The sequence below is a fragment of the Grammomys surdaster genome, unplaced genomic scaffold (assembly GCF_004785775.1).
Source record: "Grammomys surdaster isolate TR1022 unplaced genomic scaffold, NIH_TR_1.0 126036, whole genome shotgun sequence".
Taxonomy (NCBI): Eukaryota; Metazoa; Chordata; class Mammalia; order Rodentia; family Muridae; genus Grammomys; species Grammomys surdaster.
Window position 1 is genome coordinate 1484907 of NW_021620849.1, and position 18187 is coordinate 1503093.

The following is an 18187-nucleotide window of genomic DNA, read 5'->3' on the forward strand; positions in this document are numbered from 1 at the left end:
TCCAGTGGAGAACACAAATGTATTTTGGAATCTGCTTCTTAACTTGGGTAGCAAGCCAGCAGAGGTCCCATAACCAGCTCGCCAACCACCCAGAGCTGCCCAGCCTTGTCAACTGAGGCTCCAGAGCAAGGGTCAAGAGGGGTCTCAGGAGATAAGAGGCAGGATCTGGTGACCCAAGGGGCAGCAAGCAGGCTTGGGCCTCTCCTTCCTGGAATAGAACATAGAGGAATGTGTGGTGTGCAGAGAGGGGTGGGCAACCAGAGGTTCCCTTTAGTCTTGAGTCAACCCCTGGCAGGAAGTTTAGGACTTGGGGTGGTTGGTACAGACAGCACACATAACCCAACTTCACTCTTCTCTACTCATCTCAGACCTGTCCAACTCCCCCAGATGGCCTGAGAGAAGGGGCTAGCAGGAGGCCTGTGGGGGGCTGCAGGGTGAGGGAAAGGGCGAGGGGCAATTCTGAAACCCCCTTGTCCTTCCTGCCTCCAGCCCCAGTGCAGTCAGGAGGAAGGGCTGAGAAGCTCAGCCACAAAAGGCAGCAGGACCTGGGAGGCAAGGCCAGGAGGCCCCTCAGCCTCTGGCCGTCCTCCTCGTTATTTGGGCTGGAAGGACTGAGCACTAACAGCCCAGCAGCTCCAGGCGCAGGGTGATGCGGTTATGCCAGGACACTGGAAGGATGCGCACGTAGCGAGCCATGAAGGGTTTCTCAAAGATGTTCTTCTTGTGGGAGTTGTTGTCCAAGTTGCCCTGGAAGACCTGGAAACAACTGGAGTGTCAGGAGTGCCCCACGGTCTGTGACCTCCCCCACCCATCAGAACCCCACAGTATCCCAGGAACTGCATCTGGATAGACACCCACCTTGCTGGTTCCTTGTTCCTTATATACAGTCCACTGCACTCCGTCATCGCTGTGGGCTACCTTATAGGACGCCACATACTGGATGTGGCCAAAGTCACGTGCCCCCTGGGTGATAATTCCTGTCACTTGCTTCTGAGTGCCCAGGTCAACCTACAGGAAAAAAAAAACAATGTTCTAGGTTGGAACTTTTTCAAGAAGGTGTAAAGGCAGACACACTGGGGATGACCTGTTAGCCTATTTCCTCCTTGAGCTGGCTAGTCTTACGTCAACTTGACATAAGCTAGAGTTATCTGAAAGGAGAGAACCTCAAGTGAAAAAAAAATGCCTCCATAAGGTCCAGCTGTAAGGCATTTTCTCAATTGGTGGTCTGTGGGGAAGGGCCCAGACCACTGTGGGTGGGGCCATCCTTGGGCTGGTCCTGGGTTCTATAAGAAAGCATATGAGCAAGCAAGCCACGAGGAGTAAGCCAGTAAGCAGCACCCCTCCATGGCCTCTGCATCAGCTCCTGCCTCCAGGTTCCTGCCCGCTATGGGTCCTTGTCCTGACTTCCTTCGATGATGAACTTCGATATGAAAGCGTAAGCTGAATAAACCCTTTCCTCCCCAACTTGCTTTTTGGTCATGATGTTCCATCCCAGCAATAGAAACCCTGACTAAGACTCTCTTCCATCAAATGAGCATAAAGCCATGGATGGTGGTGCTCACCTATAACCCGAGCACTTGGGAGGCTGAGAATGGAGCTGAAGGCCAGCCTGGCTACCTAGTAACACCCTGCCTCAAAATAGGCTGAGAATGGAGCTGAAGGCCAGCCTGGCTACCTAGTAACACCCTGCCTCAAAATACCAAGGACAGGAGATATAGTTCAGTGGCTCAGTACTGGTCTAGAATGCCCAAGACCCTGAGTTACCCTGAGTAACACAAAAATGTGAAGTAAAAAATAAAGACACATAAATAATCCACTTTGATGCCCGTGAACTTCAGATCAGTGAAGTACATTTCAGGGGTCCAGGCCTCAGCTGACTCTGCTAGCTCTTGCATCAGCTATATATTGGGGTATGATGAACAGGGCGAGAGACCACAGCCTATAGGAGTGGGAGTTGCTTCTGAAACCTGTCAGGCTGCCTGGAGACTTACATGGTCCTGAGAGAGCCCAAGAGCAGGAGGCTCCTAATGAACCCAACTCTGACTGAGCACCTCTGACCTAGGTTTGTCCATGCCCTGACTATCCTGAAAACTGACCCCTGGACAGGCAGTCCCCAGATCTAGGCTATAAGCCCATCTCACCCACAACCAGCAGGAAGGCACCACACAATCTGCCAGGACTCAGTTTCCCCATCTGCATTCTGATTCTCTACCTCTGGTTTTCCATTCTCTCTGAGATTTCCCAGTTACACTGAGCGGGAGAACACATGTGCTTTGCTGAAGTAGTTTAGTCCTAAAGTGCCCTCTCCATCCTGCCCTGCTGCCCACAGGTAAGCCTTGCCAACTCTGTGGCAGCTGATGGGGTGGTGCTACTCCTCTGTGTGTGTGTGTGTGTGTGTGTGTGTGTGACTGTATGTGTGTGTACATGTATGTGTATATGTGTCTGTGTGTGTATGTGTACATGAATGTGTGTATGTATGGGTATGTATGCATATGTGTATATGAATGTGCATATGTATATGACTTTATGTGTGTGTGTGTGTGTGTGTGTGTGTGTGTATCTGTGTATGTATGTATAGGTGTATGTGTGTATGTGTCTGTGAGTGTGTGTGTGTGTGTGTATCTGTGTATGTATGTATAGGTGTATGTGTCTGTGAGTGTGTGTGTGTGTGTGTGTGTGTGTATGTAAGCACATCAAAGCAGGATCAAGAGAAAAGGGGTAGCCTGGGAAAAAGAAAGAGTAAAAGAAACAAAGAAAACCAAGGCTTTTCAGGAAATCCCTTGGAGAGCAGATGGTGGGGCTGGGCAGGAGTCACAGATCCCACCCACTCTCACCTGCAGCCATTCCTTGGCACTGTTGCTCTGAGCCGTCCAGGCATTGATCTTGCCTTGATTGTCCAGCCGCCCCAAGTGCGGGTACCAGCCAAACGCACGAATGTTCAATGTCTTGTAGCTACTGGAGGCTGTTATCTGGCTGTCAGGAATCGTGTTATTCTTCAGGCCCAAAGGCTCAGAACATCCTGTGGCAAAAGGGGCTGTCACCAGTATGTGTAGGTACAAGACGACAAAAGAGAAAGGGTTGCGGTTCCTAAACGGCTTTTATTTTGGTTTAGGGTTTGGTTTGGTTTCTGAGGCAATATTTTATGTAGCCCAGGCTGACATAAACTCACTATGTAGTCAAGGTTGGTCCTGAACGTCTGATCCTCACCTACACTGCCGGACTAAAGGAATCCCAGCCGTGTACCCCCACACCTAGGTTATGTGAATGCCGAACCCACAGCTTCTCATGAGCACTCTTACCAACTGAGTATCAGCCCAGCTTTTGTTTTTTGAGCTGGGTCTAGCTGTGTCACCCAGACTGGCCTTTGAACTCTTGTACTCAAGAGATTTTCCAGTTTCCAGGACAGCCAGGGCTACACAGAGAACTCAGTCTCGAAAAAAAAATTAAAAATAAAATAAACTATTAGAAGATCCTCCAGCGATGCCAGAAGCCAGGACCCTCGCCCTTACCCTTACCCCCTACCTTTCCCCACCTGCACAATGTCCTTTGAAGCTTGGCAGCTGCAAGAGCCTGCTTAGCAACTGCAGATAGACTCAAAGCAGAGTACCATGTCTTCTTAAGAATAGCAGGGAGACCATAACTCAAGCAGTGTACCATATCTTCTGAAGAACTGCAGGTAGATCATAATTCAAGGCAGTGTCCCATATAGACCATGACATGTTTCAAGGCACAGGCCAAGAAGATTTTGTACTTTTCCACCACCTGGACCCTCTTACCCCCTCCCCTTGTAAAACATGCTATAAAAAAGCATTTCATGTTCAAAAAAAAAAAAGAAATTAATAAAAAAAAAAGAAAAAAAAAAAAAAAAAAGAAGATCCTCCAGCCTCAGCTTCCTAACATCTGGGACTAGGCCATGATGCCCAAATTAGCATCCTCTTGGAGTTCCTACCTGCCTTCCACAACCAGCTGCTCTTATCCTTGCTTGCTCCCCACTGTCTCTTCACTCCAGTCAGCTAGACTCGGCTCCAACTCCACCCCATCCCAACTTGCACCTAGAGGATCACCAAGACCCCCTGACATGGCCAGACTCCCAGAACTCCCTCCCTTCCCCTCAGGACACCTCACACAACTAGGTGCTTCCTAACATCAGGGACTTACTTTAGCCACAGAATACACTGAACAAGTAAATAGCTATCAGCAACCTCATTCTACGCATGAGAAAACAGAGGCCAAGAGGTGTTGTCCACAACCTCAGAGAAGTTGTATCCACATCTCACACACCTGATCCTGACTGCCATACCAAATGTGACATTATCCCCCATGCCGGGACCTGTAAAGCCCCAGATGGAGCCATCCAGCAGTGTATAGCAAACATCCCTATCCTCCAGAGGCTATAGGCTACTGAAGCCCAAGGATGGAGTTTGGTGGGCTGCTTCTGTGTCCTTCCCAAGAGCATTCTTTAAGACCTAGTGGAGGGCCTTGGCTCACCCCAACACTTCTGGCATGCTGGGATGTATACAGGGAGAATAGCCTTTGTTTCCTCCCAGTGCCTCCAGGCTCACTCTGAGGAATGGTCGACAAGTTTGCACTCATACGCTCTGGATGAACAGGAAATGCTAGGTAGAAAGTAATCCTCCTGGGTGGATAATGCGTCTCTCATACCCAGCCGCATCCCCACCCAGCTGTGTCCCCTGAAAGGCGGAAGTGTGAGGCAGTGGGGATAAAGAGCCACATTTTCATCTGGGAAGTGTGTCCCCCAGATGCCTTCCTCCCAAATTTGCTGAAGGTACCTTGCTGAGCTATCCGATACAAAAGGCAGAAGGCCAGGCAGCCATCACCCTGCTTCCTCAGAGGTTCCTGGGCTACAAACTCGTTGATCCTTTGTGTCTAGGATGGGGACATTCTGAGGCAACCACTACCCTGGGACTAATTCATCCTCCTAGGGGTGGGACCTTGTACAACTATCCTTTTCATGGGCCTCCCAGAAATAGCAAACTACAGAGCACGGCCTCAGGATATGCATGCACAAGTCCCTGCCTCTCTGGGGGTCAACTTCTTCCTCCTCTGTGAAGTGAGACCCTCTGTAGCTCTCCACAGAGATGACAGATCTTATAAACAAGCTGGGCGGGTATGGTGTACCTTTCTATGATCCTAGCATGTAGAGGCAGAAGAATTGCAAGATTAGGCCAACCTGGGGTGAGGCCCTGGTGTCCTAGAGGCCAGAAATCTCCCCAGACAAGGACTGTTATTTTTAGCAGGCAGTGTCTTTGGTGATTTGGGCTGTATAGCAAAACTCTGTCTCTTAAAAATTAAAGAGACAGACTCTGGAGATTTAGCTCAGTGACAGAGTTCTGCCCTGGGTTAAATCACCAGAACTAAGGGGCTGGAGGGATAGCTCAGCGGTCAAGAGCACTAGCTGTTCTTCCAGAGGTCCTGAGTTCAATTCCCAGCCACCACATGGTGGCTCACAACCATCTATACTTGGATCTGATACGCTCTAGAGCACTCATACATGTTAAATAAATAATAAATTTTTTTTTAAAAAAAAAAACTCACCAGAACTGGAAATTAAACTAAATTAAAAATTCTGTCCCCGGCTGGGCAGTGGTGGTGCACGCCTTTAATCTCAGCACTTGGGAGGCAGAGGCAGGCGGATTTCTGAGTTCAAGGCTAGCCTGGTCTACAGAGTGAGTTCCAGGACAGCCAGGGCTACACAGAGAAACCCTGTCTCGAAAAAAAAAAAAAAAAAAATCTGTCCCAGCAGGTCCAGAGTAGACCTGGAAGATGCTGAAGCACCTGGTCTGTGAGCTCACCACTCTCCAGCCTCCTGCACACTCTAGGATCCAGCCCCAGTGGCTTTCTTATCCTTCAAGAAGCCCCAGGACCTTTGTCCTTGCAATCTCCACCTAGATTATTATTACTCTTCCCAAGATGTCCCAAGGACTGGCTGTCCAGCTGAAGAATCTCCACAATGCTTTCCCCCACACCCACTCCACCACTTCCTCCTTCAGACTTCTTGTTGCTAGCTGACCTTTCTTTTCTCTTCTTTCTTTATAATATGTGCCTGAGTCTTTAAGCACCATATTTATTTTATTTGTGGAAAAGCAACAGGTGCTTTGACCTACTCAGCCATCTTGCCCGACCCCTGACGTTCCTTTTATTTGCTAATCTCACCTCTGACTCCCTGGAGAGAGTGAAAGTTTCAGGAGATCAAAGGTCTCACTTGTTTCAAAGGTCAAAGGTCTTACTTGTTCCCTTCCTTGGATCTAAGTATTTAGGGGAAACTTAGTAACTGTCTAAATTCAACAGTTAATTCACCAAAGACACTGTCTGCTAAAAATAACAACCCTGGTCTGGGAAGCTTTGTGGACTCCCAGGATACCTGGGTCCTCACCTTACCCACATGTATAGTGCACAGGCCCTGCCCTACCCACCCCCCATGCCAACACTCTCCAGCTAACAGACTGGGTTACAGACAAAAGTGGGCCAGGCCAGGAAGGAGGCAGAGGACACAGCTCTGCTCTCTGCTCTCTGATATGAGGCTTAGCTTGCCCCACCCCAAGACTTAAATCACTCAGGGCTTCACTAGCCTGGCAACTTGGAGAACCAAAGGCCTCAAGCCAGCAGTGAAGGCTGGGTGACCCCAGAGAGCAGTGGCCAGACCAGACCTACTTCTGCCATTTGCCAGAGATTAAGTCACATGATGCAAAAGGCAATGGCCCTGAGAGAAGGATAACCTTCCTGGCAAAAATTAATATTCTAAAAGATACTTATGTCTCTCCTTCTGACTATCAGATTGCTCAAACAATGGGTAAAATAGATGCAAATTTCTCCAGGAATCCCATACCGGGAGAAGGGTATCAGAGGCAGAGGGGGAATGTGCCTCCCTGAAGATTTTATACATTGTAACAACTTGCCAGACCAGGATGAGACAGAAGCCCAGCAATGATGAGTCAGCAGTGGGCAGGGCCACAACTCAGGACTGCTTAGACCTGTGCATCCATCCCTGGCCTTCTATTTAAACTTTCAATGTGGTTCAGGACCCGAAAGATGGACTTGAGGGGACCACTAGATCTCCGTCCATCTTCCCTTATATGGCCACACTGAATAAATCTCTTTCCACTTTTGAACATTAATTCCGCTGTTTCAATTGGCACAAGGGCCAATGTTGACTTTTTGTGGTACAGACTGTGACCCAAATTTTGTAACAGAAGCATACTAGCTTAAATCTATACTTTTAAAGGGGTAGGTGTGAGTTCAAGGACTGCATAGTCTATACAATGAATCTCAGGACAGCCAGGGCTATATAGAGTGATCCTGTCTCAAAAAAACAAAACAAAACAAAATAGACCAGGACTTGGGTGTGGCTCATGATGGCACCTGTGGCTGGTATTCACAAAGCCTTGAGTTGCTAGTACTTAAGGGGAAAAGAAAACAGTGAGACCCAGAACTCAGCTCCTAGGTACTATCTAAAATGCAGAAACAGGAAACAGTGTCATTGATAGGGAAAGAAGGCACAGCAGGGTATTCTGGGTGAGCTGCAGAGCCAGCCCTATAGTTACCCCATGTGGCCAGCAGGTGGCGCTATGACTTCAAAGAGAAACAGGCCTCAAAAACAGCTCTTGGGCCTTAACTAGATGGCAGTATTTGTCAGAAGGGCCTCTTCAGAGAATCATCTCCCTGGTTCAGCAGCTATCTGACCCTTTCTAGTCCCCCTGTCTGTAGAAGCACTAAACTCCAAGCTCTATGTTCCTAGAAGCACCTGCTTGACGGCACAATGCAGGTGGCAGATGCTTGAAGGGAAAGCACTGTGCTTGCACTTCCCAGATGGGTATCTTGGATAAATAATGCAGCTAGGTGTTCTTCTATCCATTCATTCATTCATCCCTCATCAAAGACTTACTAAGCACCCACATGGTTGAGGCCCTGAGAATACAGCAACAAAGAAAACAGACAATTCCCTTGCTACGGTGGAACTCGCTGCCCGTTGTAGAAGCACTAGGGACCAAAATGAGCAGAAATACTGAGACATGAAATGACCATCCAAAATGCCCAGAGCAATGGACTGGCAGACAGGGCACAACTGGAACTCCCAGGCAGGACACAAGGGGTCAGTCTCCACAGTAGACCCTGAGCAGCTCACGACAGAGACAGAGAGAGCTTCATCTCAGCACTCACCGTGTAACTCACAGCCCAGGAGCTCGAAGCGGAGGGTGCACCCACCGTGGTAGGAAACAGGGTACAGCCTTATGTACTGTGCCTCCAGAGCGGGGTTGAACATGTTAACCTTCACGCTGTTGTTGTCCACGTTACCCAAAAACTCCTAGAAGAAAAGAGGGAGGGCTAGAGGAGGAAGTGGGTATGCCTCTTCCCCTTCACATCTGAAAGGCCAGCAAAGGTTGGAAGAACAGCCTCCACGGAGCCCACATGGACACAGCCTGCAGCCCTTGCTTTGACTCCAGCACAAGAACATCAGGACAGTGTCCTTGTCACTGACCTCTTGGTCATCACAGGACCTGGGCATAAACTCCACCTCACATGGAACTATCTAAAGGGCCTCTGTGTACATCCTCAAAGGACTTTATGACAACAGCAATATAGACCTGTATGATATCTGTGCTGTAAACGGTGCCCACTTAGCTAATTAATTACATCTTCGCAACTGTACACTGCAGCCCTGAAATGTTTAGAATGAAGCCCAAATCCACCACAACCACCATCCCATCCAGGGCATAGCACTACTCTGAGTTTCTATTGGGTGAGATTGTGCCCTGCAACCACAGAACATAAGTATGATCGAGGTCTATCCATGTCTACCTATCAAGGGACACTTGAAGATTCACTCCGACCGTACCACTCAGGCTGCTCTCGATTCTCAATCAGTGCTAGACTCATAGCACTGATTAGCGTCCCCTCCTTAGACCCACCTTGTCTCCGGTACCGCTTTCATCCTGGATGAACTCGAACTTGCTGCCATCGAGGCTGTAAGCCACCTTGAAGGTCTTCAGGTATTCCGCCCACCCGGCACGTTTGGCACCCTGCGTCATCACACCTGATACCCGCATCTTCCGCAGAAAGTTTACCTGGACCCCGGGTGAGAAAAGACGTCTCCTCCTTATCTCGTCTTCCCACCCAAATCCAACTGGCTAGCTCACTGGTTCTTTCTCCAAGGGGGTGGTTTCTCTCCTGAGGTTCTTGAGCCTATGCTCTGAAAAGCCCCAGAGTTCCAAGACCCCAAGAGGCCTGTGGGTGCCAAATCCCCTCCATCAAAGAAGGTATCTCTTCTCAAAATCTGCCCACTGGCTCCAGGCCCAAGACTGCCCTCTATATATAGACATTTCACTCATGGTCACCTCTCTCTGTGTTGCCTATCACCCTGCCCTGTGGTTTTTCCTACCTGGATCCAGGGCTTGCTATCATAGTTGCTGGCTGTCCATGCATTAACAATCCCCGTGCGGTGCAGACGAGCCAGCTCTGGGCCCCAGCGCTGCAAGCCCAAATAGGCCACATACACAGACGAGGCGGAAATCTGTGAATCAGCAATGGCGCCCCCTTCCATGCCCAGCTTTGTGGAACAACCTGCAAGGAGAGAGTGACTATCAGCCATCTAATCCAAAGTTCCATAGCTCAGCTATGTCCACAGGACAAGAGAAGAAAAAAACAACATGGCCTCTGATGAGGACCTAAAGACAAAGAGAACCTCAGACCCTCAGAGTAGATAACACCAAGGGACACCGACACCAGATGGAAGACAAGACGGCACGGGAGACACAGGAGACAAGGGACCAGCAGAGTTAACTCACGGGAGGCTAGGTTGTTGGAAAGATCGGGGGTGGGGACCAGGGTGGGGACGGCTGTGTTGGGGGCGGCTGTGGTGGGGACGGCTGTGTTGGGGGCGGCTGTGGTGGACAGGTAGTCTCCATCCAGGTTGTAGTAGTTGATTTCTGGTAGGAGAGAAAAGCAGGATGACCTTTTCCCCCACATCCCTAGCCCTGGCTCACCCAGGAGGGGTGGCTTTAGGAAAGGAGTTCCCTTGGATAGTAAGGAACAGCAAAGCTAACTCCACACAAAGCAAGGTTTTCATCTTCCCAGCATGTGTGTAGTACTGGGGATTAAACTTGAACAAGCTAGGCGAGGCTTCTACCACTGCGCTCCATCCCCAGTCCTGACTGTTTTGAGACAGGGTCAAGCCCAGTTGCACGTTCTAGCCTTAGACCTGTGAATTCTCCTGCCTCGGCTCCAATCAGAGGCGTTTGGCATCACACCTGACACTAGACGGTACTTTCTAGATCCTGTCAGCAGTTTCCGAGGAGTGTATGAGGACCACTCTGCTTTCTTCTGCATCCTTTGCACCTTTGACCACCAAGTCCCTTACCCACCCGTATGTAAGCATGTTCCCAGCCGTAACCTTTGCGTGACCAGTAACACGATACCAGAAACTCAGAATAGCGATCAAGCCTGTTGGCAAGAAGACCTTTCCATCCCTATGGACACCAATGGTGGGTGTCCAGGCTTCTGCTATCAGGGGGACCCAGGGATATCCTACAGGACTCTAGTGGTAGAGGCTCATCCTGAGCAGGTACTACCAATCTTATAGAGAGGGTAAGATGTCACTTGGGGATGGACATCCAAGACCTAGGCCAGATCAGCCTCCTGATGCCTCACACCCACCATCTCCACACCCCCAAGGGACCCAAAGGTGCAGCCTTGGCATTGGCACCAGAAACAGCATAACAAAGAAGAGTGCGGTCCCTCTGCCGGCACACTCCCGCAGCCTGTGTGGGCACCGCCTACCCTCTGCTCCAGGTGCTACCATCCAGCCTAGAGCCAACTCTAGACCTGGCAGCCCAGAGAAAGCTGCGTAGCTAATTCACACCCAGATACACCATGGTTAGCCCGGCTCCCACCTGGTAATTAGCAGGCTTGCCTGGCTCCACCCAGCCTTAGCAATCAGGAGCTCCTTCATCCTCCCCCTAAGGATCTCAAACTCAACTGGCTTTAGTCCAGCCTTCAACGGCCAGGCCTTTGTTCTGTCTCCTCTTAAGTCAGGGGCATCCCAGGCATTCTGTCTGTATTGTCCCATCCTGGGGCCCAGCCCCCACAAAGCTGACCCAGCTATCCCCTCCTTCTATACCCCACAGGATGTCCACTTCCTGATCTAGATAGCTGAAAGCTGGACCCCTAACACACACACACACACACACACACACACACGCACATGCACACGTACATACACACCCATGAGCATGCACTCTCGGGCTCGCACACACACACCTTCCTCCCTCCCTTGTCTGGACACAGCCCTTCCCATGTGACACAGGGTAAGAAAGGCCCTGGTATGCTTGGGGCAGAGTTGGGGGCAGCATGTTGAACTATCACCAGCAATGTTAGCTGGCATTCACTCAGGCCGCTCTGAAGCCCAGGGGATAGCCAAACAGGTCAGACAGGTCAGCTCCTTCCTATATACCAGGCTTCTAGCCTTCCTAGCACAAGACAACACAGCCTCCCCCTCCTCCCTGACCTCTATGAGCTGGTCCTGGCTCTATGTTAAATAGCATGCCTGTTTCTTCTTACTGGTGAACAAAGAGTCTCAAGACTTAACTCTGACACTGTATGTCTCCAGGACATGGCATCCCCATGACCTCAGTCCCCACACTCTCTCACTTCCCCACAACAACACCAGGTCTGACCTGAAGTCCCAAGAGAGAGAGCTAGGCCTGACGCCTGGGACGGGACAATGGGATACCCACTGAACTCTGCCCATTCCTCAGTCTTCACAGAGGCAGCTTCACCGCTAGTGCCCGTGCCCAGCAACAGGCCCCCAGTGCTCACCGGTTTCACAGTGGATGCCCGAGTAGCCCACAGGGCACTGGCAGATGTACTCGGTGAAGATGTCCCCTCGCTGTGTGTCCACAGTCACCAGGCATTTGGCATCATTGTAGCAAGGGTTTGGGGAGCACGGTCCTGGAAGCAAGGGGGCAGATCAGATGGAGAGGTAGTCTGAAAAGGGCTGTGAACACACCAAAGAGCATCACAGGACCCAGTCCCAAACGATCCATCCAAACCAGCCTCTTTTCCTCCCTACCCCTATCATCCTGGACCCAAGAGGCTCTCTGAAAGGATTGATTTGCCCACATACTAAAATCACTGGCTTTTCCAAGTGGCCGGGAGTTTCTACTGGAACAAGGGCTACCCACTTGGGAAGAGACAGGGGAGGCAGGCCACTGGGAGCAGGTACCTTTCTCAGTCTCGTTGCATACAAGGCCTGTGAAGCCATCGGGGCAGAGGCAGTAGATGTCATTGCCTTGGCCCATCAAGCAGGTCCCACCATTCAGGCACAGGCTGGAGTCACAGAAATCTCCTGCAATAGCAGTCCAAACATGACCATTCGGTAAGCACTTAAGAATCCGGCTACCATGTGCACACACTGGGCTCCTGAGACAGAAGTTAGCTGTCATCCTACCCTCAAGAAGCCAGTGAGACTGACCAGTGATATAGGTCAATGGTAGCGCATGTCTTGCACGTGCAGAGTCCTAGGCCCCTGTACTCTAACGCACATGCCCACACAGAGACATGTAGACATAATTTGTAAAATAAATAAATAAAACAAATCTTTTTTTTTTTAATTTTCAAAACAGTTTCTCTGTGTAGCCCTCGTTGTCCTGGAACTCACTCTGTAGACCAGGCTGGCCTCAAACTCAGAAATCTGCCTGCCTCTGCCTCCCAAGTGCTGGGATTAAAAGCATGCACCACCACTGCCCGGTTAAATAAAGCAAATCTTAAAATCTATAGGTACGGCTAGAGAGACAGCTCAGAGATTAAAAGCACTTACTGCTCTGGCAGAAAACCCTGGTTCGGTCCCCAGTATCCATGTGGTGGTTTATAACCACCTATAACTTCTGTTTCAGAGGATCTAGTGTCCTTTTCTGACCTCCGAGGGTTCCTGTATGCAAGTGGTGCATGTATAATACACTCGGGCTCACACACACACACACACAGACAATACAGCAAACACATTTTCTTTAAAAAAAAAACCAGAATGGCAAGGATGACAAGGGACAAGAAAATAATATTCTAGAGAGAAGCTGACACACTGAGGACACGGCACATTGGAGAATGGTTCAGATGTGACTGGACTCAGGTCAGAATGAGAGGGATCTTAAGAAGGACAAGTTTAGACTTTGTATGCTGCAGTCTGTCAATAGATTTTTAACCTTCCTTAAGTTTCTCTAGCATTGGCTTACAAGTCTCAGACACCTCACCACCGTGTGTGTGTGTGTGTGTGTGTGTGTGTGTGTGTGTGTCTGTCTGTCTGTCTGTCTGTCTCTCTGTTGGTCTCTCTCTCTCTCTCTCTCTCTCTCACTGTGTGTGTGTGTGTCTGTATCTGTCTGTCTGTCTGTCTCTCTCTCTCTCTCTCTGTGTGTGTGTGTGTGTCTGTTGGTCTCTCTCTCTCTCTCTCTCTCTGTGTCTGTGTCTGTCTGTCTGTCTCTGTGTGTGTGTGTGTGTCTGTCTGTCTGTCTGTCTCTCTCTCTCTCTCTCTCTGTGTGTGTGTGTGTGTCTGTCTGTCTGTCTCTCTCTCGTGTGTGTGTGTGTGTGTGTGTCTGTCTGTGTGTGTGTGTGTCTGTCTCTCTCTCTCTCTCTCTCTCTCTCTCTCTCTCTGTGTGTGTGTCTGTCTGTCTGTCTCTCTGTGTGTGTGTGTGTGTGTGTGTTTCTCTCCCTCTCCCTCTCTCTACAGCCAGACTGAAGTTTGAACGGAGGAAGGCTGAAAGCCCCAGGCCAAGGCTGACAGGGTAAGAAGTGCAGGTCTGGCAGCAGCGGATCATGCTCAGCTCACAGCAGACTCAGCTCACAGGCTGAATGATGAGGAGACACATTAGGGCAAAGGGAAGATGAGCAGGTGAATTTGAGAGGCTTCATGGAACATGGACTGAAGAGATAGAGGAAGGCTGGAGAGATCACTGGAGCTTTGGGGGCACCTTGGGTGACAGATGTGCACTGTCAACCAGAACGGAGAACACAGGAAGAGGGGTGGGGTAAGCTGGGGCTGAGATCACCTGGCCTGTGATCTGATGGACTATATGCAGCTAGCAAACCCCACCCCATCTCCATGTCCAAAGAGGGACTAGAAGCATCCTATCTCAGAAGCCCGCCTAACTCTCATCTGCCCCAGGTACCCTGACACTGGCAGGAACCAGTGAACAGCAGCTCCCCAAGTCCGTTGTACCGAACAGGGTACTACTAGACTCCACCCCAAACTCAGCACTAGAATCAAAGCTAAGAGATCTGTTCCCCTCCCGACCCAAGACACAAGGGCCCTCCTGAAAGCTCAAGGCTCCAGGGAGCTCAGGCTCCCAAGCCGGAGGCAGGCACCAGCCCACACAGCTCCACCTCAGCAAGGGCCTGGGGATCCTAAGGCGCTGTGGCAGAACTATTAGTCACTTGCTTTAAATAGCAGGTTAATCCCCTCTGACCTGGAATGGCACAGTCACAACCTCTCACGTGGAGGCTCCGGATTGCCAAGGCCTAGGCACCCCATACCAACAAGGGCCAGGCTTCCAGCCTTCCCTACTGCTGTACCTGGAACCAAACCAGGGGTCCAGAGAGAAAAATCAGAAAGTGGAAGGTGGCCAGCAGCGGCGCTGAGACTGAGGCTGGCCACCTGCTTATGAGACCGGGAGAGGCCAGCTCTTTTATAAACCCTATGAGATTTCAGGGTCCTGCTCTGGGAACTGTCTCCCGGAACATTTGGCCAGGGCACAGGTTATGGGAAGAGCAAAGAGGAGGGGTAGAAAGGGACAGAGGAGATCCAAGCATCTTTCGAGCTTAGTGGACAGACCAAGAGTTCCCAGTTTGTGGAAGCCTGGGGCGCCCAATGCCTTCAGCTCCAACCCCGAGGTCAGATCCTGTGCTAGGCGACAGAGTACAGCTGTGATCTCTCCTGCCTGTGATCTCGCCAGTCCCATTTCTATGAGAAACGACGAAAAGGCTGCTTGAAGAGCCGCTGAGCTCACCCGCCTCACGTGGGCATTGCTTTTTCATGATGAACTCTCCAGCAGCATCCCCCAAGAGGCCCAGACTTCTAAGGCGGACCTCAGAGCGGAGGAGGAGGGCTAGGGGAGATAAAGCAGCTGGCCAAGGCCAGCTGGGGGCAGGAATCCCTTTTCTAAGTTCCAGACGGGCCCCACCTACAGCCAGTCTCTCTCGTACCGACCCTTCGGTCCTTTCTTCACTTAGCTGATCAAACACCAACAAGGGGGGCACAAAAGTTCATTGAATTCTTTAGCCAGGCGGGTTTAGGAGAGTTTCAGGTAAAGTTAGCTGCAGCTGTACCCGCACAAGAATCCTAGACTCTCCCAAATTGTTTGGATTGGAAAGCAGATACAGTTCAGTGGCCTCACTTTACAGACGCGGTAAAAAGAGGCACGACGCAGCGGATTCCTTTGTTATGTGTAAGTCACATCCCTGGGGGAGGCAGGGCTGTCACCGGGTGTCCAGGGTCACCGCTCAGTGCAAAAGCTACTATCACAGCCCCAAGGCCCCAGGGCAGAGCGCGCAGAGGCACGTTCGCCTCTCCTACCCGGACGCAATCTCCGGGCGTCCCCCTCCAGGCTTTGCTGAAGTTTGTCAACAGTAGGGGTAGAGGGAGGGCGCCGCTGAGAACTTCCGAGCGGCGGGCAGAACAAGGGCGAGGCCAGAGGGACTCACCGGACGCGGCGAAGAGGCCAGAGGCACACAGCAGCACGCCGCACAGCGCGGCCAGCACACGGGAGAATTGCATGCTACGGGACGCGGGAAAGAGTCCACGCGCTCAGATGCTGGGACCCGGGAGTTCCTGCGTCCGCTCCTCTCACACGGGAATAAATCAGGCGCTCAGCTCCGCCCACTGGCCCAAGGGCTCCGCCCAGGACAGCCCCCCGGAGGACTCTGGGCGGAGCTCCGAGACCACAGTGGGAAGAGGGAGGGCTGAAGTGGGGGGGTCCAGTGCCTCAGCCTCCCGGCGAGCCACGCCCTGATCCCGTTGCCAGTCCTCAGCCTGAGGCCAGGTCCCGCTTCCTGGATGGACTGGACAGGGGAAAATTGCTCAGGAAGAATTTTTAAAAGTGGCTCCATGATGGAGTGCTTCCCTAAGCATGCTGGAGACCCTGGATTCGATCCCAAACCCAGCAAAGATAAGTCAATAAAATAAAATAATCCAGGAGTGGTGGTGGCTCATGCTTGTAGTCCCAACACTTAAGAAGCTGGATCCGGAGGATCAGACAGCAGTTCCAGATCAGATCCCCAGTGTGGGCTCCAGCCATAGTGAGTTCCAGGATAGTCTGGGATACAGAATGGGACCCTGTTTCCTAAATGTGTTTGTCGATTGATTATTTGTTATTTAGTTAATTCAAAATAACTGTTTAGACTTAAAATGCTAATTCTTATTTGTAACCAGAGAATAACAAGTTCAGGCTACAATGAGCGCTGTGTTTCCTTTATCAGATCGGCAAGTGTCGGCTGTTAACAGTTAGCGGAGGCTGTGGGGCAACAGGCTGAGGCATGCGGACCTTGGACAGAGTATAAGCCAGCTCAGCTTCTTTATTTGGTAATATCTTTCAAAATGACAACTATCATCACCTTAAGACCTAGCAGTTGTGCTCAGAGATGCACACTCCTTCCATTAGACAGACATCTGAACAAAATGACACTGTACAATGACATCATAACATATTTAGAAACCATGAAAAGACCAAAAAGAAAGGAAGAGAGAGAGAGAAAGAGAGAGAGAGAGGGAGGGAGGGAGGGAGGGAGGGAGGGAGTGAGAGAGAGAGAGAGAGAGAGAGAGAGAGAGAGAGAGAGAGAGAGAGAGAGAGAGAGAAGGAATTGGCAAACTTGTGTAAACTTTCCAAATAGGAAATATTTTAGGGTTTTGGCCAGTGTGGTGGTTCAGGCCTATAATCCCAGCACTCTGGAGGCAGAGACAGGAGAATTATAGAAAATCCAAGGCTAGCTTGGACAACATAGTGAGTCCTCAGCTACCCTGACCACCAGCGTGAGACTCTATCTCAAAAATATATAAATAAAACTAGAAATAAAAATCTGGCTAAGGAGATGGCTCAGTGGAAAAATGCTCAGAGACAGTTTGCTGTGAGATTGTGTCTCCTAGGAACGTTATAAGCTACACCCATAAATTCTCACCAATGTGACTGCCTAAACTTTAGCTGAACAAGGACCCAGGAAAGCCCATGGGGCCTCAACCCTACACAAAAGAACTACAGGACACTAAGAAAAGCTGGGGTAGGAGGGATAGTCATCTCCAGGCAAGAGCAGACCAGTTGGTCATCTAGTACCAAAAGATCAGCACTGAAAACATACGTGTGAGTAACATCATAGAGACAGAGCAGATCATAGCTAGGGATACATATGCACACGTGCACACACTTGTGCACACACACGTGTGAGTCCACACATACATACGTACATACATACATACATACACATACACACACATAACAGCAATGAAAGAAGAGGCTATGAATTTGAAAAAGAACAAGAAGGTGTATGGGGAGGGTTTAGAGGAAGGAAAGGGAATGAGAAAATGTAATTATACTATAATCTCAAAAAAAGAAAAAAGAAAAACCAAATAGAACCATATACCAAATACATAGTGCAGTTTGCTGCATGCAAATTTAAAGCAACTTTAAAATAACATGGAAAACGTAAACTGGAGAGAGTGCAGGAACTCAACATCCATGCAGATGGCTTAGGACTGAAAGTCCAGTCCCAGTTCAGTGCTGAGCACAAAAGGTTACAAGGTGGCTATCAAAAAGCCATCAACAAGATGCCTTACTGGGGACACAAAAATAAATAACTCTTCAATTGGTTTAAAAAAAAAAAAAGAGGAGTCCTGAAGAGATGGCTCAGCTGTTACTAGCACTGGTTGCTTTTACAGAGGTCCAGGGTCCAATTTTCAGCACCCACAAGGTGGCTCACAACCATCTGTAACTCCAGTTCCAGGGGATCTAATACCATCTCTGGCCTCTGAGGAAATGCATCCAAGCAAAGCACTAATGCACATAAAATAAAAACAAAGCTAAAAATAAAAGTCCTGCTCCAAGGGAAAGGCATCCGTCATATCCAACAACACTCCATGGCAAAGCACTCGGCACACTGGGAGTGACGGAAACTTCCTCAAAGGTCCTAGATGCCT

The 18187-nt window shown here is 50.1% G+C and overlaps 1 protein-coding gene across 2 annotated transcripts; it reads right to left on the reverse strand.

Annotated features, from left to right (window-relative positions):
• Positions 1–15870, reverse strand: Mfge8 (milk fat globule-EGF factor 8 protein). Of its 2 annotated transcripts, XM_028754881.1 has the most exons (10): positions 15706–15834; positions 12239–12361; positions 11833–11964; positions 9804–9944; positions 9398–9579; positions 8928–9083; positions 8179–8323; positions 2835–3019; positions 859–1008; positions 1–756 (listed from the first exon to the last, which is right to left on the reverse strand). In XM_028754881.1, the coding sequence occupies exons 1-10, from the start codon at positions 15776–15778 to the stop codon at positions 619–621; spliced, it is 1425 nt and encodes a 474-aa protein (XP_028610714.1). In that variant the 5' UTR covers positions 15779–15834; the 3' UTR covers positions 1–618. The 2 variants fall into 2 exon arrangements, with proteins under 2 accessions (XP_028610714.1, XP_028610716.1); XM_028754883.1 differs by lacking the exon at positions 9804–9944 and having other exon boundaries at positions 15706–15870.
• Positions 15871–18187: the final 2317 nt, after the last annotated feature.